The sequence below is a fragment of the Stenella coeruleoalba genome (assembly GCF_951394435.1).
Source record: "Stenella coeruleoalba genome assembly, chromosome: 3".
Taxonomy (NCBI): Eukaryota; Metazoa; Chordata; class Mammalia; order Artiodactyla; family Delphinidae; genus Stenella; species Stenella coeruleoalba.
The window spans coordinates 33934324-33961084 of NC_137148.1; the positions used below are offsets into that span (position 1 = coordinate 33934324).

The window sequence follows — 26761 nt, forward strand, 5'->3', positions numbered from 1 at the left end:
TAACTCTGTGTCACATTTTAAATTTCTTTCTAGAATTTTCCTGGGTTATGACTAGGGATCTGGATTTTTAATAAGCAGTTAAATTGGGTGATAATTTTATAAGGCCTGGTTTCAAAACCACCCCAACACTTCATAATTCATATAAATCTTGTGTTCATGAAAGAGTTTTAAAATGATCATTTAGGGGTAAAGTTACCAAAGCCAAGCATATTAAACCAGTTTTAAGTAAATGGATATAGGCTCATTTATACATACACATGTTTTAGTCAAAGTTCAAGGTCCTCCACAGATGGTCTCAACATCCCTGCACAACATTATCTTTTCTGCTTTCTCTGTCCCAGGTAGAGTGACTCCCTCTCTCTTTCCCAAACAAGACCCCGAAGGTGTTCCAGGTTGTGTCCTTTGCCCACACTAGCCCCTTCCTTTGCCGGACTGATGTGCTCTTTCCAGTTCCCCACATGTCTGATGTCTACAAGCCTCACCTCTTTCATGAAGCATTTTATAGGCACATACCCCGACGGATGTTTCCTTTAAATAAACTTTAATGGTGTAAATTTGTCAGCACTACCTCTGATGTTTTCATACTTTCTTGTTAGTTAGCTTTTCATATGTCTTTCTCCCAAGACAGTTATAAGTGCTTTGTTAGAGAGCAGTAACTGTGGTTCTTCCATCTGTTTATCCCATTCAGTTGTTAACAAGGTGCTCAATTAATTCTGCTTCATCAATTGATTTCAATTCTGAATTTGAGGGTGCAGGTATAAGTATTCAAAAAGAAATGTATTTGGTGGATCTGTGATAATTTATGTTGTCAAAATATCTGAGTCAGCCTGAGAATCAGGCTCTAGTCTCTTTGGGGCAGGTATCAGTTCTTTCCCACGTGTCTCAACTGATGGGAGAAAATAGGGAAAGGGAATGGGGAGATGATCATTAAGCGTATAAGCTTCCTGTCCTCAGTAGGAAATAGTTCATGAACAGGCGTGAATTTCCCTTTTACACCTTTGCCAACCAGCTAGAGAAATTCTAGATGGGGAGAGTCTTGTTTGTTGTTGGAAACTATAGGGTTTGGTGAAGGACAGGAGACTGTTCTACCTCTAGAGAGGATGTCAGTTCCCCAGGCTTGTGGAAAGGCCGTGGTCACCACTCTTGTAGTATGGTTATAGCTTAAATACTTTTAGCAAGATGATTTTCAGATTATTAGCATGAAAAGGCCCTTCCTGTCACCTCCACTAATTCTTGTTTCCATCCTTATGAAACCCTTCCTGGCCAGAAGGTATTTACCTCTCTTACCGCTCTTGTCACATACTGTCTTATATTAAAGTTATTCATGTAATCATTTGAAAAGCTGTGAAAATTAACTCCCCAAACTGAACAATTCGAGGGTACAAAGCTCCTTTATCATCACACCTCTCACCTTACTATGTACAGTGACTTTGGCGTATTGGATACTAAATGGATGTTTACTGAATACATTTTCCCCTCCTGTTGGTTGATCCTGGATATTTTTGAAATTTAGATAAAACATTTCATAGCTATAAAAGTAGGCTCCTTGGGGAGGCTTCTGTGTTCTAAGTTTTGCAAAGTGAACTTCATGTCACTTTGGAGTTCCATTTTAAACTTTTTATCATTTCATTTTTGATAGAGAAGGAAAAGAGTAACAAAGTAGTACAAAATGTAATCAAGAACACAATTTAATCAAGGTGACATTCAATTCAATCCAAAATTAGTAATATCCCAATTTGCCATGAGTGGGTTGGGTATAAAATGCATTTTTAGTTTCCTCTCTTTATAAATGCTGTGGTTTGTACACTGACTCTGTTCTGTAGTGCTACAGGAACAGAAATCTCTGTGACACTGACTTTTGCTCACCAACTAAGAAGGCTGGCACAGGCAGACCATATCTTTAGGGGGAAAAAGGCTTTCAGTTTTCTAACTGTGTGTAGGATCAAAGGATATTTTATTTATTTATACATTTATTTATTTTGCGGTACACGGGCCTCTCACTGTTGTGGCCTCTCCCGTTGCAGAGCACAGGCTCCGGACGTGCAGGCTCAGCGGCCATGGCTCACGGGCCTAGCTGCTCCACGGCATGTGGGATCTTCCCGGACTGGGGCACGAACCCGTGTCCCCTGCATCGGCAGGCGGACTCTCAACCAATGTGCCACCAGGGAAGCCCCAAAGGATATTTTAAATGACTTAAATCTCTCATTAAGAAATGTTCATGTTTTAGTATGATTACCCCAAGACATTCTGCTAACTTGACCAGTATTGGTAAGTATTCAAACTTTTTATGTTCTTTTATTTTTTTTTCTGAAGGTAACAGTAGTTTTTTTTTTTTAATTGCACACATGTCTATAAACCTAATAAATAGGTTTTATCTTTTTTTTTTTTTTTTTTTTTTTGCGGTATGCGGGCCTCTCACTGTTGGGGCCTCTCCCATTGCGGAGCACAGGCTCCGGACGCGCAGGCTCAGCGGCCATGGCTCACAGGCCTAGCTGCTTCACGGCATGTGGGATCTTCCCGGACCGGGGCACGAACCCGTGTCCCCTGCATCGGCTGGCGGACTCTCAACCACTGTGCCACCAGGGAAGCCCTATTTTTTTTTATATAGTAGGTTCTTATTAGTCATCAATTTTATACACATCAGTGTATACATGTCAATCCCAATCACCCAACTCATCACATCACACCCCCACCCCCCCGCGGCTTTCCACCCTTGGTGTCCATACATTTGTTCTCTACATCTGAGTCTCAATTTCTGCCCTGCAAACTGGTTCATCTGTACCATTTTTCTAGGTTCCACATATATGCGTTAATATACGATATGTGTTTTTCTCGTTCTGACTTACTTCACTCTGTATGACAATCTCTAGATCCATCCATGTCTCAACAAATGACCCAGTTTCTTTCCTTTTCATGGCTGTGTAATATTCCATTGTATATATGTACCACATCTTCTTTATCCATTCGTCTGTCGATGGGCATTTAGGTTGTTTCCATGACAGGGCTATTGTAAACAGTGCTGCAATGAACATTGGGGTGCATGTGTCTTTTTGAATTATGGTTTTCTCTGGGTATATGCCCAGTAGTGAGATTGCAGGGTCATATGGTAATTCTATTTTTAGTTTTTTAAGGAACCTCCATACTGTTCTCCATAGTGGATGTATCAATTTACAGTCCCACCAACAGTGCAAGAGGGTTCCCTTTTCTCCACACCCTCTCCAGCATTTGTTGTTTGTAGATTTTCTGATGAAGCCCATTCTAACTGGTGTGAGGTGATACCTCTTTGTAGTTTTGATTTGCATTTCTCTAATAATTAGTGATGTTGAGCAGCTTTTCATGTGCTTCTTGACCATCTGTATGTCTTCTTTGGAGAACTGTGTATTTAGGTCTTCTGCCCATTTTTTGAATGGGTTGTTTGTTTTTTTTAATATTGAGCTGCATGAGCTGTTTATGTATTTTGGAGACTAATCCTTTGTCCGTTGATTCGTTTGCAAATATTTTCTCCCATTCTGAGGATTGTCCTTGTGTCTTGTTTATGGTTTCTTTGCTGTGCAAAAGCTTTTAAGTTTCATTAGGTCCCATTTGTTTATTTTTGTTTCTATTTCCATCACTCTAGAAGGTGGATTAAAAAAGATCTTGCTTTGATTTATGTCAAAGAGTGTTCTTCATATGTTTTCCTTTAAGAGTTTTATAGTGTTCGGTCTTGCATTTAGGCCTCTAATCCATTGTGAGTTTATTTTTGTGTATGGTGTTAGGGAGTGTTCTAATTTCATTCTTTTACATGTAGCCATCCAGTTTTCCCAGCACCACTTATGGAAGAGACTGTCTTTTTTCCACTGTATATCCTTGCGTCCTTTGTCATAGATTAGTCGACCATAGGTGCATGGGTTTACCTCTGGGCTTTCTATCCTTTTCCATTGATCTATATTTCTGTTTTTGTGTCAGTACCATATTGTCTTGATTTCTGTAGCTTTGTAGTATAGTCTGAAGTCAGTAAGTCTGATTCCTCCAGCTCCGTTTTTCGTTCTCAAGATTGCTTTGGCTGTTTGGGGTCTTTTGTGTGTCCATACAAATTTTAGGATTTTTTGTTCTAGTTCCGTAAAAAGTGCCATTGGTAATTTGATAGGGATTGAACTGAATGTGTAGATTGCTTTGGGTAGTAGATTCATTTTCACAATATTGATTCTTCCAATCCAAGAACATGGTATATCTCTCCATCTGTTAGTATCATTGTTAACTTCTCTCATCAGTGTCTTATAGTTTTCTGCATACAGGTCTTTTGTCTCCTTAGCTAGGTTTATTCCTAGGTATTTTATTCTTTTTGTTGCAGTGGTAAATGGGAGTGTTTTCTTAATTTCTCTCTAAGATTTTTTATCATTAGTGTATAGGAATGCAAGAGATTTCTGTCCATTAATTTTGTATCCTGCTACTTTACCAAATTCATTGATTAGCTCTAGTAGTTTTCTGGTGGCATCTTTAGCATTCTCTATGTATCATGTCATCTGCAAACAGTGACAGTTTTACTTCTTCTTTTCCAATTTGTATTCCTTTTATTTCTTTTTCTTCTCTGACGAGGCTAGGACTTCCAAACATATGTTGAATAATAGTGGTGAGAGTGGACATCCTTGTCTTATTCCTGATCTTGGAGGAAATGCTTTCAGTTTTTTACCATTGAGAATGATGTTTGCTGTGGGTTTGTCGTATATGGCCTTTATTATGTTGAGGTAGGTTCCCTCTATGCCCACTTTCTGGAGAGTTTTTATCATAAACCGGTGTTGAATTTTGTCAAAAGCTTTTTCTGCATCTATTGAGATGATCATATGGTTTTTATTCTTCAGTTTGTTAATATGGTGTATCACATTGATTGATTTGCGTATATTGAAGAATCCTTGCATCCCTGCAATACATCCTACTTGATCATGGTGTATGATCCTTTTAATGTGTTGTTGTATTCTGTTTGCTAGTATTTTGTTGAGGATTTTTGCATCTATATTCATCAGTGACATTGGTCTGTAATTTTCTTTTTTTGTAGTATCTTTGTCTGGTTTTGGTATCAGGGTGATGGTGGCCTCATAGAATGAGTTTGGGAGTGTTCCTTCCTCCTCAATTTTTTGGAAGAGTTTGAGAAGGATGGGTGTTACCTCTTCTCTAAACGTTTGATAGAATTCACCTGTGAAGCCATCTGGTCCTGGACTTTTGTTTGTTGGAAGATTTTTAATCACAGTTTCAATTTCATTACTTGTGATTGGTCTGCTCATATTTTCTATTTCTTCCTGGTTAAGTCTTCGAAGGTTATTGCTTTCTAAGAATTTTTCCATTTCTTCCAGGTTGTCCATTTTATTGGCAAAGAGTTGCTTTTAGTAGTCTCTTAGGATGCTTTGTATTTCTGTGGTGTCTTTTGTAACTCTCCTTTGTCATTTCTAATTTTACTGATTTGAGTCCTCTCCCTCTTTATCTTGATGAGTCTGGCTAATGGTTTATCAATTTTGTTTATCTTCTCAAAGAACCAGCTTTTAGTTTTATTGATCTTTGCTATTGTTTTCTTTGTTTCTATTTCATTTATTTCTGCTCTGATGTTTATGATTTCTTTCCTTCTGCTAACTTTGGGTTTTGTTTGTTCTTCCTTCTCTTGTTCCTTTAGGTGTAAGGTTAGATTTTTTATTTGAGATTTTTCTTGTTTCTTGAGGTAGGCTTGTATAGCTATAAAATTCCCTCTTAGAACTGCTTTTGCTGCATCCCATAGGTTTTGGATCATCGTGTTTTCATTGTCATTTGCCTCTAGGTAGTTTTTGATTTCCTCTTTGATTTCTTCAGTGATCTCTTGTTTATTAGGTAACTTCTCCATGTGTTTGTCTTTTTTACATTTTTTCCCCTGAAATTAATTTCTAATCTCATAGCGTCGGGGTCAGAAAAGATGCCTGATATGATTTCAGTTTTCTTAAATTTACTGAGGCTTGATTTGTGACCCAAGATGTCATCTATCCTGGAGAACGTTCCGTGCGCACTTGAGAAGAAAGTGTAATCTGCTGTTTTTGGATGGAATGTCCTATAAATATCAATTAAATCTATCTGGTCTATTGTGTCATTTAAAGCTTCTGTTTCCTTTTTTATTTTCATTTAGGATGATCTGTCCACTGGTGAAAATGAGGTGTTAAAATCCCTCACTATTATGTGTTACTGTCGATTTCCTCTTTTACAGCTGTTAGCAGTTGCCTTATGTATTGAGATGCTCCTGTGTTGGTTGCATATATAATTGTTATATCTTCTTCTTGAATTGATCCCTTGATCATTATGTAGTGCTCTACCATGTCTCTTGTAACATTCTTTATTTTATAGTCTATTTTATCCGATAGGAGTAGTGCTACTCCAGCTTTTTTTTTGATATCCATTTGCATGGAATATCTTTTTCCATCCCCTCAGTTTCAGTCTGTATGTGTCCCTAGGTCTGAAGTGGGTCTGTTGTAGACAGCATATATATGGGTCTTCTTTTTGCATCCATTCCGCAAGCCTGTGTCTTTTGGTTGGAGCATTTAATCCATTCACGTTTAAGGTAATTATTGATATGTATGTACCTATGACCATTTTCTTAATTGTTTTGGGTTTGCTTTTGTAGGTCCTTTTCTTCTCTTTTGTTTCCCACTTAGAGAAGTTCCTTTAGCCTTTGTTGTAGAGCTGGTTTTGTGGTGCTGATTTCCCTTAGCTTTTGCTTGTCTGTAAAGCTTTTGATTTCTCCATCGAATCCTAATGGGATCCTTGCTGGGTAGAGTAATCTTGGTTGTAGGTTCTTCCCTTTCATCACTTTAAATATGTCATGCCACTCCCTTCTGGCTTGTAGAGTTTCTGCTGAGAAATCAGCTCTTAACCTTATGGGAGTTACCTTCTATGTTATTTGTCATTTTTCCCTTGCTGCTTTCAATAATTTTTCTTTGTCTTTAAGTTTTGCCAGTTTGATGAGTATGTGTCTCGGTGTGTTTCCCCTTGGGTTTATCCTGTATGGGACTCACTGCACTTCCTGGACTTGGGTGACTATTTCCTTTCCCATGTTAGGGAAGTTTTCAACTATAATCTCTTCAAATATTTTCTCGGGTCCTTTCTCTCTCTCTTCTCCTTCTGGGACCCTATGACGTGAATGTTGTTGCGTTTAATGTTGTCCCAGAGGTCTCTTAGGCTGTCTTCATTTCTTTTCATTCTTTTTTCTTTATTCTGTTCTACAGCAGTGAATTCCACCATTCTGTCTTTCAGGTCACTTATCTTCTTCTGCCTCAGTTATTCTGCTATTGATTCCTTCTAGTGTATTTTTCATTTCAGTTATGGTATTGTTCATCTCTGTTTGTTTGTTCTTTAATTCTTCTAGGGCTTTGTTAATCATTTCTTGCATCTTCTTGATCTTTGCCTCCATTGTTTTTTCGAGGTCCCGGATCATCTTCACTATCATTATTCTGAATTCTTTTTCTGGAAGGTTGTGTATCTCCACTTCATTTAGTTGTTTTTCTGGGGTTTTATTTTCTTCCTTCATCTGGTACATAGCCCTCTGCCTTTTCATCTTATCTTTCTGCGAATGTGGTTTTTGTTTCACAGGCTGCAGGATTGTAGTTCTTCTTGCTTCTGCTGTCTGCCCTCTGGTGGATGAGGCTATCTAAGAGGCTTGTGCAAATTTCCTGATGGGAGGGACTGGCGGTGGGTAGAGCTGGGTGTTTCTCTCTTTATGTTCTTTTTTTTTTTTTTTTTTTTTTTGCTGTACGCGGGCCTCTCACTGCTGTGGCCTCTCCCATCGCGGAGCACAGGCTCCAGACACGCAGGCCCAGCGGCTCCGCGGCATGTGGGATCCTCCCGTACCAGGGCACGAACCCATGTCCCCTGCATCAGCAGGCGGACTCCCAACCACTGCGCCACCAGGGAAGCCCCCATCTTTATGTTCTTTTTTAAAGACAAACTTAGACTCCTAGGAATTGTGGTATTTAGATATACGTCCTGCAAAGGGCTAATGGTAAAGGTAGATTTTGACTAAATCATAAGCCACCTATTGTTAGACAGGCTTGGAAAGAATTAGTTGTGGGAAAAGGAAAAAAAAAAAAAAGAAACTCTTTGCAGTAGAAGAGTTCCATGAAGTTCTTTCTCCATGATAATTAAGGAAAACAGATGCTAACACTAAACACATCCCCAAATACCTGTACTACCTATTGTGGTACAGACAGGACAGGTACAGACATTTATCCTCCCTGCTGTCCAAATCCCTTTTATTTTCTGTATGTATATTTGACAATAATGTTTGTACATTATAATTTTTAGAGAAAAAGTTATATTTTAAATACACTATTTAAATAAATACATAGTTGCATAGTATTTTCAACTCTTGTGTACTGCAAATTATTTTCTCTGAGAGAGGTGTCAGTTGGATAATGGTGTGGGTCAGGCAGCAAAAACATGAGTAGTAATGTTTACCTACGTGATGATTTAATAATGATTAGAGTTGGGCACTGTACATGTCTGGCCCTAGTTTGCAGTCTCTTACATGAAATTGCCTTGTTTCGATATGGTTGAAGGTCAGAACCCCCAGACACTGACCTGCTGAGTTGCCGCCATCAGATGGCCTGCTGACTGTGCCACCCATGGTGACCCTCTGTCATGGATTCAATCCCACCACCCGTCAAGGGAGCTGGGTCTTGATAATCAGTTTTAAGTGGATCAGGAAGAACCTAGATGTGGGTTATAAGGTCTCTCCCCTTTTCAAGGACTGAGTTGAAGAATATTGGTTTGAAAAGTGAAAGAGAAGCTAAGGGTAATAATAAGGTTTTTGTCTTTGTTTTTGAAAAGTAACGTGGTTTCGGCAAAAGTTGGATGTTAGCAATTCCATAATTTTCCATTGCTTAATTTATGCCTTGATTTCAGATGAGTTTTTGAAGATGTGCCATAAGGGAAATCTAGCTGCTTATTTGAGTTCTGTTAAATCCTATTCTTCAACCCATATTTATGTATTATATGAAGCTTAATTGTACTATTTCAGGTTCCAATTTCATCTTAGACAGAGGTACTGCTGTGAAGTTTCTGTTTTTAAGCAATTCACAAATGAGATGCCTATAGGCAATACACTTACAGAAAATGGAAAGGTAATGCTACCTCTTAAGTATCAAATAGGCAGAGCTATAAAGGGGTAACAGTTCCAAGTTTTGGTGAGGGTATGGAAGGCAGTCTTTATGACACATGGTCAATATGAATTTAATATGATAAAAACGTTTCTAGAAAGCAAGTTGATACATTGTACCAAGAAAGACTTTATATTTTAAAATAATATTTATCTAGAAATTCCATTTTCTAAGGTATAGCCTAAAGAAATGGTCTTAGAGTATAGATCTATCTGTGATAGATTTGTCTATTACAACACTGCTTATAATAGCAAAATCTTGGGAAAAATCTGAAGGACTAAGAGGAGATTGATTAAGTAAATCACAGAATGTCCATATAGGCTTTTGCAGACATTGAACATTATGTGGAAAGAGGCCAGTCACAGGTTTGTTCAAGATGGTGAAGTAGAAGGACGTGCTCTCACTCCCTCTTGTGAGAGCACTGGAATCACAACTAACTGCTGAACAATCTTCAACAGGAAGACACTGCAACTCACCAAAAAAGATACCCCACATCCAAAGACAAAAGGAGAAGCCACAGTGAGATGGTAGGAGGGGCGCAATCACAATAAAATCAAATCCCGTAACTGCAGGGTGGGTGACTCACAAACTGGAGAATACTTATACCACAGAAATCAACCCACTGGAGTGAAGGTTCTGAGCCCCACGTCAGTCTTCCTAACCTAGGAAAGGCGGAGAAATTCCTAGAGAATCAGACTTTGAAGGCTAGCAGGATTTGATTTCAGGACTTTGACAGGACTGGGGGAAACAGAGACTCCACTCTTGGAGGGCACACACAAAGTAGTGTGCACATCGGGACCCAGGGGAAGGAGCAGTGACTCCTTAGGAAACTGAAGCAGACCTACCTGCTAGTGTTGGAGGGTCTCCTGCAGAGGTGGGGGGTGGCTGTGTCTCACCATAAGGACAGGACACTGGCAGCAGAAATTCAGGGAAATACTCCTTGGTGTGACCCCTACCAGAGTCCGCCATTGGCACCAACAAAGAGCCCGGGTAGGCTCCAGTGTTGAGTTGCCTCAGGCCAAACAACCAACACAGAGGGACTCCAGCCCCATCCATCAGCAGACAAGCGAATTAAAGCTTTACTGAGCTCTGCGCACCAGACCAACAGCCAGCTCTACCCACCACCAGTCCCTCCCATCAGGAAACTTGCACAAGCCTCTTAGATGGCCTCATCCACCAGAGGGCAGACAGCAGAAGCAAGAAGAACTACAATCCTGCAGCTTGTGGAACAAAAATCACATTCACAGAAAGATAGACAAGATGAAAAGGCAGAGGGCTATGTACCAGATGAAGGAATAAGATAACACCCCAGAAAAACAACTAAATGAAGTGGAGATAGGCAACTTTCCAGAAAAAGAATTCAGAATAATGTTAGTGAAGATGATCCAGGACCTCCAAAAAAGAATGGAGGCAAAGAACGGGAAGATGCAAGAAATATTTAACAAAGACCTAGAAGAATTAAAGAACAAACAAACAGAGATGAAGAATACAATAACTGAAATGAAAACTACACTAGAAGGAATCAGAATAGCAGAATAACTGAGGCAGAAGAACGGTTAAGTACCTGGAAGACAGAAAGGTGGAATTCACAGTTGTGGAGCAGAATAAAAAAAAAGAATGAAAAGAAATGAAGACAGCCTAAGAGGCCTCTGGGACAACATTAAACACAACAACATTCACATTATAGGGTCTCAGAAGGAGAAGAGAGAGAGAAAGGACCCGAGAAAATATTTGAAGAGATTATAGTTGAAAACTTCTCTAACATGGGAAAGGAAATAGCCACCCAAGTCCAGGAAGCGCAGTGAGTCCCATACAGGATAAACCCAAGGAGAAACATACTGAGACACATACTAATCAAACTGGCAAAACTTAAAGACAAAGAAAAATTATTGAAAGCAGCAAGGGAAAAATGACAAATAACATAGAAGGTAACTCCCATAAGGTTAAGAGCTGATTTCTCAGCAGAAACTCTACAAGCCAGAAGGGAGTGGCATGACATATTTAAAGTGATGAAAGGGAAGAACCTACAACCAAGATTACTCTACCCAGCAAGGATCCCATTAGGATTCGATGGAGAAATCAAAAGCTTTACAGACAAGCAAAAGCTAAGGGAAATCAGCACCACAAAACCAGCTCTACAACAAAGGCTAAAGGAACTTCTCTAAGTGGGAAACACAGAGAAGAAAAGGACCTACCAAAACACCCCCAGAACAATTTAAAAAATGGTAATAGCAACATATGTATTGATAATTACCTTAAATGTGAATGGATTAAATGCTCCAACCAAAAGACAGAGGCTCACTGAATGGATACAAACACAAGACCCATATATGTGCTGTCTACAACAGACCCACTTCAGACCTAGGGATACATACAGACTGAAACTGAGGGGATGGAAAAAGATATTCCATGCAAATGGATATCAAAAGAAAGCTGGAGTAGTGCTACTCCTATCAGATAAAATAGACTTTAAAATAAAGAATGTTACAAGAGACAAGGAAGGACACTACATAATGATCAAGGGATCAATTCAAGAAGAAGATACAACAATTATACATGCACCCAACACAGGAGAACCTCAGTACATATGGCAACTGCTAACAGCTGTAAAAGAGGAAATCGACAGTAACACAATAATAGTGGGGGACTTTAACACCTCACTTACACCAATGGACAGATCATCCAAACAGAAAATTAATAAGAAAGCAAGGGCTTTAAATGATACAGTAGACCAGGTAGATTTAATTGACATTTAGAAGAAATTCCATCCAAAAACAGCAGATTACACTTTCTTCTCAAGTGCACATGGAACATTCTCCAGAATATATCACATCTTTGGTCACAAATCAAGCCTCAGTAAATTTAAGAAAAATGAAATCATATCAGGCATCTTTTCTGACCACAACGCTATGAGATTAGAAATCAATTACAGAGAACAGAACGTAAAAAACACAAACACATGGAGTCTAAGCAATACGTTACTAAATAACCAAGAGTTCACTGAAGAAATCAAAAAATACCTAGAGCCAAATGACAATGAAAATACAACGATCCAAAACCTATGGGATTCAGCAAAAGCAGTTCTAAGAGGGAAGTTTATAGCTATACAAGCCTACCTCAAGAAACAAGAAAAATCTCAAATAAAAAATCTAACGTTACACCTAAAATACCTAGAGAAAGAAGAACAAACAAAACCAAAGTTAGCAGAAGGAAAGAAATCGTAAAGACCAGAGCAGAAATAAATGAAATAGAAACAAAGAAAACAATAGCAAAGATCAATAAAACTAAAAGCTGGTTCTTTGAGAAGATAAACAAAATTGATAAACCATTAGTCAGAGTCATCAAGAATAAGAGGGAGAGGACTGAAATCGATAAATTTAGAAAATGAAAAAGAAGTCTTAACAGACACCGCAGAAATACAAAGCATCCTAAGAGACTACTATAAGCAACTCCATGCCAATAAAATGGACAACCTGGCAGAAATGGACAAATTCTTAGAAAGCTATACTTTCGAAGACTTAACCAGGAAGAAATAGAAAATATGAGCAGACCAATCACAAGCACTGAAATTGAAACTCTGATTAAAAATCTTCCAACAAACAAAAGTCCAGGACCAGATGGCTTCACAGGTGAATTCTATCAACCATTTAGAGACGAGCTAACACCATCCTTCTCAAACTCCTTCAAAAAGTTGCAGAGGAAGGAACACTCCAAACTCATTCTATGAGGCCACCATCACCCTGATACCAGAACCAGACAAGGATACTAGAAAAAAAGAAAATTACAGACCAATATCACTGATGAATATAGATGCAAAAATCCTCAACAAAATACTAGCAAACAGACTACAACAACACATTAAAAGGATCATACACCATGATCAAGTGGGATTTATCCCAGGGGTGTAAGGATTCTTCAATATATGCAAATCAATCAATGTGATACACCATATTAACAAATTGAAGAATAAAAACCATATGATCATCTCAATAGATGCAGGAAAAGCTTTTGACAAAATTCAACACCGGTTTATGATAAAACTCTCCAGAAAGTGGGCATAGAGGGAACCTACCTCAACATATTAAAGGCTATATACAAAAAACCCACAACAAACGTTATTCTCAATGGTGAAAAACTGAAAGCATTTCATCTGAAATCAGGAACAAGACAAGGATGTCCACTGTTGCCACTATTATTCAACATAGTTTTGGAAGTCCTATCCACGACAATCAGAGAATAAAAAGAAATATAATGAATCCAAATTGGAAAAAAGACATAAAACTGTCACTGTTTGCCGATGACATGATACTATACATAGAGAATCATAAAGATGCTACCAGAAAACTACTAGAGCTAATCAATGAATTTGGAAAAGTAGTGGGAAACAAAATTAATGCACAGAAATCTCTTGCATTCCTATACACTAATGATGAAAAATCTTAGAGAGAAATTAAGGAAACACTCCCATTTACCATTGCAACAAAAAGAATAAAATACCTAGGAATAAACCTACCTAGGGAGACAAAACACCTGTATGCACAAAACTGTAAGACACTGATGAAAGAAATTAAAGATGATGCTAACAGATGGAGAGATATACCATGTTCTTGGATTGGAAGAATCAACATCGTGAAAATGACTATACTAACCAAAGCAATCTACACATTCAGTGCAATCCCTATCAAAGTACCAATGGCATTTTTTACAGAACTAGAACAAAAAATCTTAAAATTTGTATGAAGACAAAAAAGACCCCGAATAACCAAAGCTGTCTTGAGGGAAACAAATGGAGCTGGAGGAATCAGACTCCCTGACTTCAGACTATACTACAAAGCTAAAGTAACCAAGCCAATATGCTACTGGCACAAAAACAGAAATATAGATCAATGGAACAGGATAGAAAGCCCAGAGGTAAACCCACTCACCTATGGTCAACTAATCTATGAAAAAGAGGAAAGGATATACAATGCAGAAAAGACAGCCTCTTCAATAAATTGTGCTGGGAAAACTGGAGAGCTACATGTAAAAGAATGAAATTAGAACACTCCTTAACACCATACACAAAAATAAACACTAAATGGATTAGAGACCCATATGTAAGACTGGACAGTATAAAACTCTTAGAGGAAAACATAGGCAGAGCACTCTTTGACATAAATCGCAGCACGATCTTTTTTGATCCACCTCCTAGAGTAATGGAAATAAAAACAAAAATAAGCAAATGGGACGTAATGAAACTTAAAAGCTTTTGCAAAGCAAACTACAAACAAGATAAAAGACAACCCTCAGAATGGGAGAAAATATTTGCCATCGAATCAATGGACAAAGGATTAATCTCTAAAATATATAAACTGCTCATGCAGCTCAATATTCAAACAACAAACAACCCAATCCAAAAATGGGCAGAAGACCTAAATAGACAGTTCTCCAAAGAAGACATACAGATGGCCAATAAGCACATGAAAAGCTGCTCAGCATCACTAATTAGTAGAGAAATGCAAATCAAAACTACAATGAGGTGTCACCTCACACCTCACACCATCATCAGAAAATCTACAAACAAATGCTGGAGAGGGTGTGGAGAAAAGGGAACCCTCTTGCATTGTTGGTGGGAATGTAAATCGATACAGCCACTATGGAGAACAGTATGGAGGTTCCTTAAAAAACTAAAAACAGAATTACCATATGACCCAGCAATCCCATTACTGGGCATATACCCAGAGAAAACCATAATTCAAAAAGACACCTGCACCCCAATGTTCATTGCAACACTATTTACAAGAGCCAGGTCATGGAAGCAACCTAAATGCCCATTGACAGATGAATCAATAAAGACAAGTGGTACATATATACAATGGAATATTACTCAGCCATAAAAAGGAACGAAATTGTGTCATTTGTAGAGATGTGGATGAATCTAGAGACTGTCATACAGAGTGAAGTAAGTCAGAAAGAGAAAAACAAATGTCGTATATTAACGCATATATGTGGAACCTAGAAATGAACTGGTTTGCAGGGCAGAAATTGAGACACAGATGTAGAGAACAAACATATGGACACCAAGGGGGGAAAGCGGTGTTGGGGGTGGTGGTGTGATGAATTTGGAGATTGGGATTGACTTATATACACTAATATGTATGAAATGGATTGCTAATAAGAACCTGCTGTATAAAAAAATAATTAAAATTAAATTTAAAAAAGAAAATTGTGTGGCAGAATAACATATTATGACATGGAAATAGTTTCATGATATATTTAGTGAAAAACAGCAATATATAAAATAAGATGTAGTAGATGATCCTATTTTTTAAAATACTTGTAATATAATCAATGCCACCTCTGAGGTGTGTGAGGCCCCAGGGACATTTTTTAATGGGGTGCCTCTTTATATAAATGATTAAAGTCACTTCAAATTAGTGTCAGCACCATCCTAGCTGTCTGATCTCAAGCAATTTGGAGAAAGACTACCTTGCTGGCCAGTGGCTCACCAGGCTTCTCTCTGGGAACGAGGTCTAGCTGTGAGTGAGGGATGACTCTACAGGTGGAGTCCCAGAGCTCCTTGGAACATCTGGTTGACCCCATGCCTGGTGGGGGAGAAAAGCAGGAGAGGGTAGGAGAATGTCCCACAAGGAAGAAACAGGGCCTTGGCCCATGAGGGTCTATGTGTGGGCTCAAGACGTCCTGCCTATATAACCCTGCCAACCTGGGGTGATTCCAGGCACTGCAAGAGGACTTCAAAAAATTTGAGGCAGATTCTTCTGGTAATTGGTATCCATGTCTCGGCTCAGGGCACTGTACCTGTGCTGGCCCCAGCTGGTTCCAACTGCCAGAGGAAACTTAGACAATTTTGATAAAGGCCCTCCAAAGCTGGGGATGGGGAAGAAGAGTACCTAAAGCATAGATCAGGATGGGTGTTCTTCTAACTGGGGTCTAAGGGTGGGACTGATTATGTATGTGCAGAAAAAGATTGGAGAGATTTACACCAAAATTGTGGATGGGCTGGGTTCTACTTTTCCCTTCTATTTCAATCAATTCATAAATTTTTTTTACAATGAAAAGAACTATTTTTGATTAAGGAAAGTTATTTTAAAGAAAGAATGTATAAATGCAAGTAAGATATACTAGTTGAGATGAAGGTTAAGTGAGAGCTTTTCTAGTATGTGTCACTGCTGGAGCTTACCTGAACATTTTTCCCAGTCGTAGCAGGTGTCATAGCCACAGGATTCTTTCTTTGTGCTACTGGATGAAAGTTTTGTCCTTTCAAGACCCCATTCTAGCTGTGGACCATCTTGGCATGAACCAATATGTAGAAAATGGAGTTGCTGATTGTTTAAACAGTTCTCGGCCAAAAACTTACAAGCGGTTGAAGTAAAGTGATGACTGGAGCGAGTATCAAGCACACAGATATCTTCTGAATAAAGGCTGTCCAAGAGAGGAAAGCAAGCATTTATATGTGAAGACTAGAAAAGATGGCGTGCAGCCAACTCAGATGTTAACTTACCACCCAGCTATTCTTTCCCCCAGTTTCTCTCCTTTCAGGCTCTCATTTTATCTGGCATGCATTGGGATTCCTCTTTCTAAAATTTCACTTTAAGCATGGTACTACTCCCAATTGCCTTCAAATTAAAGTCTGAATTATTAAATTCTGATGATCAAAATCTTCCATATTTTGACCCAATCAACTTTTCTTTCTAGAATCATTTTTCCATCCTCCTTAATCCCTCTTTATCATCTGAAAATTTGACAATTTTCTAAACTAATAAGATTATTGTTCCTTTGCTACCATGCCAAGCCCTACTCAATCAGTGTCGTATTGTCTCTCCTCTCTGCCTATCTGCATCCAGATCAATTCCTGGCTACATTTTGAAGCTAATCCTGATCGACCTAGCCGATGGTAGCCTGTACCTCCTCTGAACACTTTTTAACACTTATTAATTGTAATACAAGAGTCTTATATATAATTTTATATATATATAATTATATATATATATATAATTATATAGCTTTGTAAGTGTATTTGTATTGTGGTTAAGAACATGAGCTTTTAAGTCAATTAATCCCTGGGTAACTTGCTAAATCTAAGTAAATGGATGGGTCCTGCTAACAAAAGGTTAGCCATAGTCCTCTTGCTGAGAGGACAAGAACGCCTTGATTACTCCAAATATGAGTTTCTTCTCTAATGTCAACTTTAGAGTTAACAATCAGTGCACCAGTATGTAAAATTGTTTCCAGAAACTGAAGCCCATAGCTGAGAACAAAAGGCCACTTTCTGAGAACTTAAGCTGTGGGGTCAGTCACTCTCAGAAACATCCTCAATGCCATATAAAAGAGGACTGAGGAGTATAGAAAGGGGCTAGAGAGGTAAGACTGAGCTGAAATTCAGACAGTTCCAGAGGACAGTCTGTATTCTCATGGTTGGGTATTGCAAAGATGAAGATAGAAGTTTCCTCTGGGTTAAATGGACAATGGGAACATTTTAAGTACTCCCTTAAAAGGCCATTTGCTGGGTGAGGGGACCCCAGCTGCAAGAAGCGCATACAAAGTGGACCACTTGTGGTTAATACTGAGGAGGGTAGATAGAGCCATCCTTGGGTTGAATTCTATCAGTGGAATGTTACAGAAAAAGACCCTGTAGTGTTCTCATAAATAAATAAACAAACAAATTAATGTGTCCCTACAAGTGTTTGTTCACTTGTAGCTCAGAGGAATGTGGGAGCGAATCAGTGTTAAAAGTGAAAAAAAAGCTGGTGCAAAGAAATAGAAGAAAAATTTAAAAGTAACAATTATGGACACACAGTTTTAAAGATGAAAATTGCCTTAGAACAGTCTGCATTGTTTATATATTTCAAAGTAAAAAAAAGTGAAATATCACAGCTGGGCACAGTCTGTTGGCTTCCTACTCCGTTATTCATTCTCTCCCTCAGTCATGTAACTCTAATTTTATTCAAAAACGCTTTTGCTTCTAGCCAAAGAACTGCATTTCGTAGCCTCCCTTGCAGGTCCACCGGGCCATGTGAATAAGAGAAGAGTAATGAGATGGACGCCATGATAATTTTCCCAGGAACTCTCCTTAAAAAGAGAGACTGTGTCCATTTCTGGTCTTCCTTCCTTTGTACTCCAGCAGGGAAGTCTTGGATCATGAAATAAATTTAAGAATGTCAGAAAAGAAAACTTTACTTTGATAAAAATAAATAAATAAATAAAGTATCAGTTACACTTCAATAAAAAATAAATTATGAATATTAGATTTTAAAAAAATGAATGGCAGAACAGAAAGCAGGAAGGAGAAGCAGTCCTATCTGAAATGAGAGAATCACCAGACCATCCCTAGACTGCCTTCCCCCACATTTATTTTGTGAGATAGAGAAACAAAACTTTACCTTAAGCTAATGTTATTTCGGATTAAATTCCCCTGAAAGCATCCCTTAAGTTAATAAGCACCCTTGACATGCCAGGGTTAGTTCATGTAAAAAAAGGCAGTTAGAACAGCAGAGAGTCGTGGCAGCCATATAAGGATATATCATTTTTCATCAAGCTCTCTGCCACCACATGAAAGACTAATCTCACAAAGGGATGTGTGTGTGTGTGTGTGTGTGTGTGTGTGTGTGTGTGGAGTCTATGCTCACACCTCTTTCTCTATTCCAAGCTTTTGGAGGCACAAACTTGCCCTATATTTAGGGGGAAGAGAAAGCCTTTGATATACATGAGTTTGATTTTAAACTGGACAGGAATGAGTCTTTAACATCAGAATGAGACTATTTTTTTTTAAAACATCTTTATTGGAGTATAATGGCGTTACAATGTCGTGTTAGTTTCTGCCGTATAACAGGGTGAATCAGCTATACGTATACGTATACCCCCATACCCCCTCTCTCTTGCCTCTCCCTCGCACCCTCCCTATCCCACCCCTCTAGATGGTCACAGAGCACAGAGCTGATCTCCCTGGGCTATGCAGCTGCTTCCCACTAGCTATCTGTTTTACATTTGGTAGTGTATATATGTCCATGCCACTCTCTCACTTCGTCCCAGCTTACCCTTCCCCCTCCCCGTGTCCTCAATTACATTCTCTACATCTGCGTCTTTATTCCTGTTCTGTCCCTAGATTCTTCAGAACCTTTTTTTTTTTTTAATTCCATATATATGTGTCAGCATGCGGTCTCTTTCACTTTCTGAGTTACTTCACTCTGTATGACAGACTCTAGGTCCATCCACCTCACTACAAAAAACTCAATTTCATTTCTTTTTATGGCTGAGTAATATTCCATTGTATATATGTGCCACATCTTCTTTATCCATTCATCTGTTGATGGAAACTTAGGTTGCTTCCTTTTCCTGGCTATTGTAAATAGAGGTTCAATGAACATTGTGGTACATGACTCTTTTTGAATTATGGTTTTCTCAGGGTATATGCTCAGTAGTGGGATAGCTGGGTCATATGGTAGTTCTATTTTAGTGTTTTAGGACCCTCTATACTGTTCTCCATAGAGGCTGTATCAATTTATATTCCCACCAACAGTGCAAGAGGGCTCCCTTTTCTCCACACCCCCTCCAGGATTTATTGTTTGTAAATTTCTTGATGATGACCATTCTGACCCGTGTGAGGTAAGGCCTCATTGTAGTTTTGATTTTCATTTCTCTGATGATCAGTGATGTTGAGCATCCTTTCATGTGCTTGTTGGCAATCTGTATATCTTCTTTGGAGAAATGTCTATTTAGGTCTTCTGCCCATTTTTGGATTAGGTTGTTTGTTTTTTTGAGCTGCTTGTAAATTCTGGAGATTAATCCTTTGTCAGTTGCTTCATTTGCAAATATTTTCTCCCATTCTGACGGTTGTCTTCTCATCTTGTTTATAGTTTCCTTTGCTGTGCAAAAGCTTTGAAGTTTCATTAGGACCCATTTGTTTACTTTTGTTTTTATTTCCATTTCTCTAGGAGGTGGGTCAAAAAGGATCTTGCTGTGATTTATGTCATAGGGTGTTCTGCCTATGTTTTCCTCCAAGAGTTTTACAGTGTCTGGCCTTACATTTAGGTCTTTAATCCATTTTGAGTTTATTTTTGTGTATGGTGTTAGGGAGTGTTCTAATTTCATTCTTTTACATGTAACTGTCCAATTTTCCCAGCACCACTTATTGAAGAGGCTGTCTTTTCTCCATTGTATATTCTTGCCTCCTTTACCAAAGATAAGGTGACCATATGTGTGTGGGTTTATCTCTGGGCTTTCTATCCTGTTCCATTGATCTATATTTCTGTTTTTGTGCCAGTACTATACTGTATTGATTACTGTAGATTTGTAGTATAATCTGAAGTCAGGGAGCTTGATTCCTCCAGCTCCATTTTTCTTTCTCAAGTTTGCTTTGTCTATTCAAGGTCTTTTGTGTTTTCATACAAATTGTGAATTTTTTTTTCTTGTTCTGTGAAAAATGCCGTTGGTGGTTTGATAGGGATTGCATTGAATCTGTAGATTGCTTTGGGTAGTAGAGTCATTTTCACAATATTGATTCTTCCAATCCAAGAACATGGTAAATCTCTCCATCTGTTTGTATCATCTTTAGTTTCTCTCATCAGTGTCTTATAGTTTTCTGCATACAGGTGTTTTGTCTCCTTAGGTAGGTTTATTCCTAGGTATTTTATTCTTTTTGTTGCAATGGTAAATGAGAGTGTTTCCTTAATTTCTCTTTCAGATTTTTCATCATTAGTGTATAGGAATGCAAGAGATTTCTGTGCATTAAAGTAGTATCCCGCTACTTTACCAAATTCATTGATTAGCTCTAGTCGTTTTCTAGTAGCATCTTTAGGATTCTCTAAGTATAGTATCATTTCATTTGCAAACAGTGACAGTTTTGCTTCTTCTTTTCCGATTTTGATTCCTTTTATTTCTTTTTCTTCTCTTATTGCTGTGGCTAAAACTTCCAAAACTATGTTGAATAATAGTGGTGAGAGTGGGCAACCTTGACTTGTTCCTGATCTTAGAGGAAATGGTTTCAGTTTTTCATGATTGAGAATGATATTGGCTATGGATTTGTCATATACGACCTTTATTATGTTGAGGTAAGTTCCCTCTATGCCTACTTTCTGGAGGGTTTTTTTTTGTCATAAATGGGTGTTGAATTTTGTCGAAAGCTTTTCCTGCATCTATTGAGATTATCGTGTTGTTTTATCTTTCATTTTGTTAATATGGTGTATCACATTGACTGATTTGCGTATTTTGAAGAATCCTTGCATTCCTGGGATAAACCCCACCTGATCATGGGGTATGATCCTTTTAATGTGCTGCTGTATTCTGTTTGCTAGTATTACATTGAGGATTTTTGCATCTATGTTCATCAGTGATATTGGCCTGTAGTTTTCTTATTTTGTGACATCTTTGTCTGGTTTTGGTATCAGGGTGATGGTGGCCTCGTAGAGTGAGTTTGGGAGTGTTCGTCCCTCTGCTATATTTTGGACCAGTTTGAGAAGGATAAGTGTTAGCTCTTCTGTAAATGTTTGATAGAATTTGTCTGTGAAGCCATCTGGTCCTGGACTTTTGTTTGTTGGAAGATTTTTAATCACAGTTTCAGTTTCAGTGCCTGTGATTGGTCTGTTTATATTTTCTATTTCTTCCTTGTTCAGTTTTGGGATGTTGTGCTTTCCTAAGAATTTGTCCATTTCTTCCAGATTGTCCATTTTATTGGCATATAGCTGCTTGTCATAATCTCTCATGATCCTTTGTATTTCTGCAGTGTCAGTTGTTATCTCTCCTTTTTCATTTCTAATTCTTTTGACTTGAGTTTTCTCCCTTTTTTTCTTGATGAGTCTGGCTAATGGTTTATCAATTTTGTTTATCTTCTCAAATAACCAGCTTTTAGTTTTATTGATCTTTGCTATTGTTTCCTTCATGTCTATTTCATTTATTTCTGATGTAATCTTTAAGATTTCTTTCCTTCTGCTAACTGGTGTTTTTGTTCTTCTTTCTGTAATTGCTTTTGGTGTAAGATTATGTTGTTTATTTGAGTTGTTTCTTGTTTCTTGAGGTAGGCTTGTATTGCTATAAACTTCCCTCTTAGAACTGCTTTTGCTGCATCCCGTAGGTTTTGGATCATCATGTTTTCATCGTCATTTGTTTCTAAGTATTTTTTGATTTCCTCTTTGATTTCTTCAGTGATTTCTTGATTATTTAGTAGTGTATTGTTTAGCCTCCATGTGTTTGTATTTTTTATAGTTTTTTTCCTGTAATTGGTATCTAGTCTCATAACATTGTGGTCGGAAAAGATACTTGATATGTTTTCAATTTTCTTAAATTTACCAAGGCTTGTTTTGTGACCCAAGGTATGGTCTATCCTGGAGAATATTCCGTGAGCACTTGAGAAGAAAGTGTATTCTATTGTGTTTGGAAAGAATATCCTATAAATATAAATTAAGTCCATTTTGTTTAATGTGTCATTTAAATCTTGTTTTTCCTTATTTATTTTCATTTTGGATCATCTGTCCATTGGTGAAAGTGGGATGTTAAAATCCCCTACTATGATTGTGTTACTGTCTATTTCCCCTTTTATGGCTGTTAGCATTTGCCTTACGTATTGAGGTGTTCCTCTGTTGAGTGCATAAATATTTACAATTGTTATATCTTCTTCTTGGAGTGATCCCTTGATCATTATGTAGTGTCCTTCTTTGTCTCTTGTAATAGTCTTCATTTTAAAGTCTATTTTGTCTAATATGAGAATTGGTACTCCATCTTTCTTTTGATTTCCATTTGCATGTAATATCTCTTTCCATCCCCTCACTTTGTCTGTATGTGTTCCGAGGGGTGAAGTGGGTCTCTTGTAGACAGCATATATATGGGTCTTGTTTTTGTATCCATTCAGCCAGTCTATGTCTTTTGTTTGGATCATTTAATCCATTTACATTTAAGGTAGTTATCAATATGTATGTTCCTATTATCATTTTCCTAACTGTTTGGAGTTTGTTATTGTAGGTCCTTTTCTTTCTCTTGTGTTTCCCACTTAGAGAAATTCCGTTAACATTTGTTGTAAAGCTGGTTTGGTGGTGCTGAATTATCTTAGCTTTTGCTTGTCTGTAAAGGTTTTAATTTCTCCATCCAATCTGAATGAGATCCTTGCTCGGTAGAGCAATCTTGGTTGTAGGTTTTTCCCTTTTATCCCTTAAAAATGTCCTGCCACTTCTGGCTTGCAGAATTTCTGCTGAAAATTTAGCTCTTAACCTTATGGGGATACCTTGTATGTTATTTGTTGCTTTTCCCTTACTGCTTTTATTATTTTTTCTTTGTATTTAATTTTCGATAGTTTGTTAATATGTGTCTTGGCATGTTTCTCCTTGGATTTATCCTGTATGGGACTCTCTGTGCTTCCTGGACTTTATTTCCTTTGTTATGTTAGGGAAGTTTTCAACTATAATCCCTTCAAATGTTTTCTCAGACCCTTTCTTTTTCTCTTCTTCTTCTGGGACACATATAGTTCAAATGCTGGTGCATTTAATGTTGTCCCAGAGGTCCCTGAGACTGTCTTCAGTTCTTTTCATTCTTTTTTCTTTATTCTGCTCTGTGGTAGTTATTTCCACTATTTTATCTTCCAGGTCACTTATCCATTCTTCTACCTCAGTTATTCTGCTATTGATTCCTTCTATAGTATTTTTAATTTCATTTATTGTGTTGTTCATCATTGCTTGTTTGCTCTTTAATTTTTCTAGATCCTTGTTAAATGTTTTGTATTTTCTCCATTATATTTCCAAGATTTTGGATCATCTTTACTATTATTACTCTGAATTCTTTTTCAGGTATACTGTCTATGTCCTCTTCATTTGTTTGGTCTGCTGGGTTTTTACCTTGCTACTTCATCTGCTGCATATTTCTCTGTCTTCTCATTTTGTTTAACTTACTGTGTTTGGGGTCTCTTTCTCCCAGACTGCAGGTTTGTAGTTCCCGTTCTTTTTGGTGTCTGCCACCAGTGGGTGAGGTTGGTTCAGTGGGTTGTGTAGGCTTCCTGATGGAGGGGACTGGTGCCTGTGTTCTGGTGGATGAGGCTGGATCTTGTCTTTCTGGTGGGCAGGGCTGCTTCCAGCAGTGTGTTTTAGGGTGTCTGTGAACTTAGTATGATTTTAGGCAGCCTCTTTGCTAATGGGTGGGGTTGTGTTCCTGTCTTGCTAGTTGTTTGGCATGAGGTGTCCAGCACTGGAGCTTGCTGGCCGTTGGGTGGAGCTGGGTCTTAGGACTGAGGCGGAGATCTCTGGGAGAGCTCTCCCCTTTGATATTACATGGTGCCGGGAGGTGTCTGGTGGTTCAATGTCCTGAACTCAGGTCTCCCACCTTTGAGGCTCAGGCCTTACCCCCGGCTGGAGCAGCAAGACCCTGTCAGCCACATGGCTCAGAAGAAAAGGGAGAAAAAAAGGAAACAAAGAAAAAAATAAAATAAAATAAAAATGTTTTTAAAATAAAAATATTAATAAAATTTAAAAAGTAATAAAAAAGGGAGCAACCAAACCAATAAACAAATCCACCAATGATAACAAGCACTAAAAATTATACTAGGATAAACATAAAAATCAGAAACTAGTCAGTCACATACAGCAATCCCCAAGTCTACGGTTGTTCCCAAAGTCCACCTCCTCAATTTTGGGATGATTCCTTGTCTATTCAGGTGTTCCATAGATGCAGGTACATCAAGTTGATTGTGGAGATTTAATCCGCTGCTCCTTAGGCTGCTGGGAGAAATTTGCCTTTCTCTCGTTTGTTTGCACAGCTCCTGGGGTTCAGCTTTGGATTTGGCCCCATCTCTTCATGTATGTTGCCTTCTGGCATCTGTTCTTCACCCAAACAGGACAGAGTTAAACGAGTGGCTGATTATGGTGCTCTGGCTCACTCAGGCTGGGGCGACGGGGGGGTACAGAATGAGGGGCGAGCCTGTGGTGGCAGAGGCTGGCATGATGTTGCACCAGCCTGAGGCACACCTTGTATTCTCTCGGGGAAGTTGTCCCTCGATCATGGGACCCTGGCAGTGGCGGGCTGCACAGGCTCCCAGGACAGGAGATGTGCATAGTGACCTGTGCTTGCACATAGGATTCTTGGTGGGTGCAGCAGCAGCCTTAGCGCTTCATGCCCATCTCTGGTGTCCGCACTGATAGTTGCAGCTCGTGCCCGCAGAATGAGACTGTTTTAGTAACAAAAGCCATGCAAACTTAGTGGACAAGGGTGAGAGGCAATTAAGAAAGCTTGCTACCAAGTGGGGAAGGAAGAATTCAACAGAGCATAGGGAGTATTGGTTATGTGAAGAATTAATATGCTTTGTGTTCATGGTTCAAGAAGCCTAGCTCCTCCATTAAGCTGGTTACACTAGACTGGTTTTCCATTTCTAAACAGAGTCCATAGAGTATCTCTTACCCACAGTCTTCTTCTGGAGACATGCAAATGCATTCAGATCCCAACTGTTTTTGTCCTGGTTGACAATTGCCTTTTAAGAGTTCCAAGGTATCTGAATCAAAAGAAAATGAAGATAAGAACAATGCACACCATGGATTTCAAGTGGTAAGTTTGAATTTAGGAGAAAAGGCAGTGGTGAAAAGTTCTCATTTATCTTTTGGAGTTAGAGCATTCATTTTGGCTTTTCCAAATATGTTGTCATGAAATAGTCCATCTGAAAGGTCCTTTCTAGCTCTAGGAGCTGTCGTTTTCCAACCTAGAACTGCTGCTAAGTTCAGAGAACTAAAGAAAATGGAATTGGTGAAATTTTTGCTCATTTGTTATTCAAACATTTATTGAGCGACTATGATTTCCCAGCACCGCCATAGGTTCTGGGGATAGTGGGTTGAGAAAAATTTGACCCAGATCCCATGCTCTCAGAGCTTCTAGTCTTGTGGAGCAGACAGACATTAATCAAAAAAACACACTGTACACATAGAATTGCTGCTGTTATTAGTGCTATTGAAGAGAAAGCATATAATCAAGAAAATTGATGTAGCCAGGAAGGTTATGAACAGTAAAATGGGAAGAGAAAAGGGAGTGTGTTTGAAGCAAAGGCAATAGCAGGCATAAACATGGTCAAAAGAGAGGTAATGTGTGACTTTCTTGGAACTGTAAGAAAGCCAGGGAAACAAGGGCATGGAAAACGTACAGCCAGAGAGATGGCTGTGTGGCAGACTGTGTAGGGTCATAAAGGGCTTTCAAAGGATTTTTCTCTTATTTTATAAGCAGTGGCAAGTCTTTGATAGGTTTTAGCAGGGGGTGGTGTGACAAAATCAGGTCTGGATTTGGAAAAGAAGTTAATTTTGGTTTCTCTGTGGAGAATGAATTTGGAGAGGCATGGTGGTCAAGAGAATAGACAATTTATGAGGTTATTATAGTAGTTTGGGTGAAAGAGAATGGGAATTTTGACCAAAGTGCTAGAGGTGGAAATGGAGAGAAGTGGATGAACTTGAGACATTTTAAGCACATAAAATGGATGATATTGCATATTGTGGGTAAGTTATGAGAACTGCCAAGTATAATTCTTAGGTTTATAGTTTGCATGAGAGAATAGATATTGGTGCCTTAACTGAAATAGAAAATACTAGAAGATGTTAGTTGTAGGGAAGCTATGGTGATGACTCAAGAATTCCTCTCTGCATATGTTGAATTTATTGTGTCTTTAAGAC

At 38.4% G+C, this 26761-nt stretch overlaps 1 protein-coding gene and 1 long non-coding RNA gene across 3 annotated transcripts in view; one reads left to right on the plus strand and one right to left on the minus strand.

Moving 5' to 3' along the window:
- Window positions 1–26761, plus strand: part of LOC307183157 — a 248489-nt gene that overhangs the window by 104996 nt on the left and 116732 nt on the right. The window lies entirely within an intron of this gene.
- C6 (complement C6) overlaps window positions 1–26761 on the minus strand; it is a 93766-nt gene that overhangs the window by 8191 nt on the left and 58814 nt on the right. Inside the window, exons 15-16 of the mRNA XM_079915266.1 lie at window positions 25512–25602; window positions 16324–16565 (exon numbers count right to left, since the gene is read on the minus strand). Of these exons, the coding sequence (XP_079771392.1) occupies window positions 16324–16565; window positions 25512–25602 (333 nt within the window). The remainder of the gene's footprint in view (window positions 1–16323; window positions 16566–25511; window positions 25603–26761) is intronic.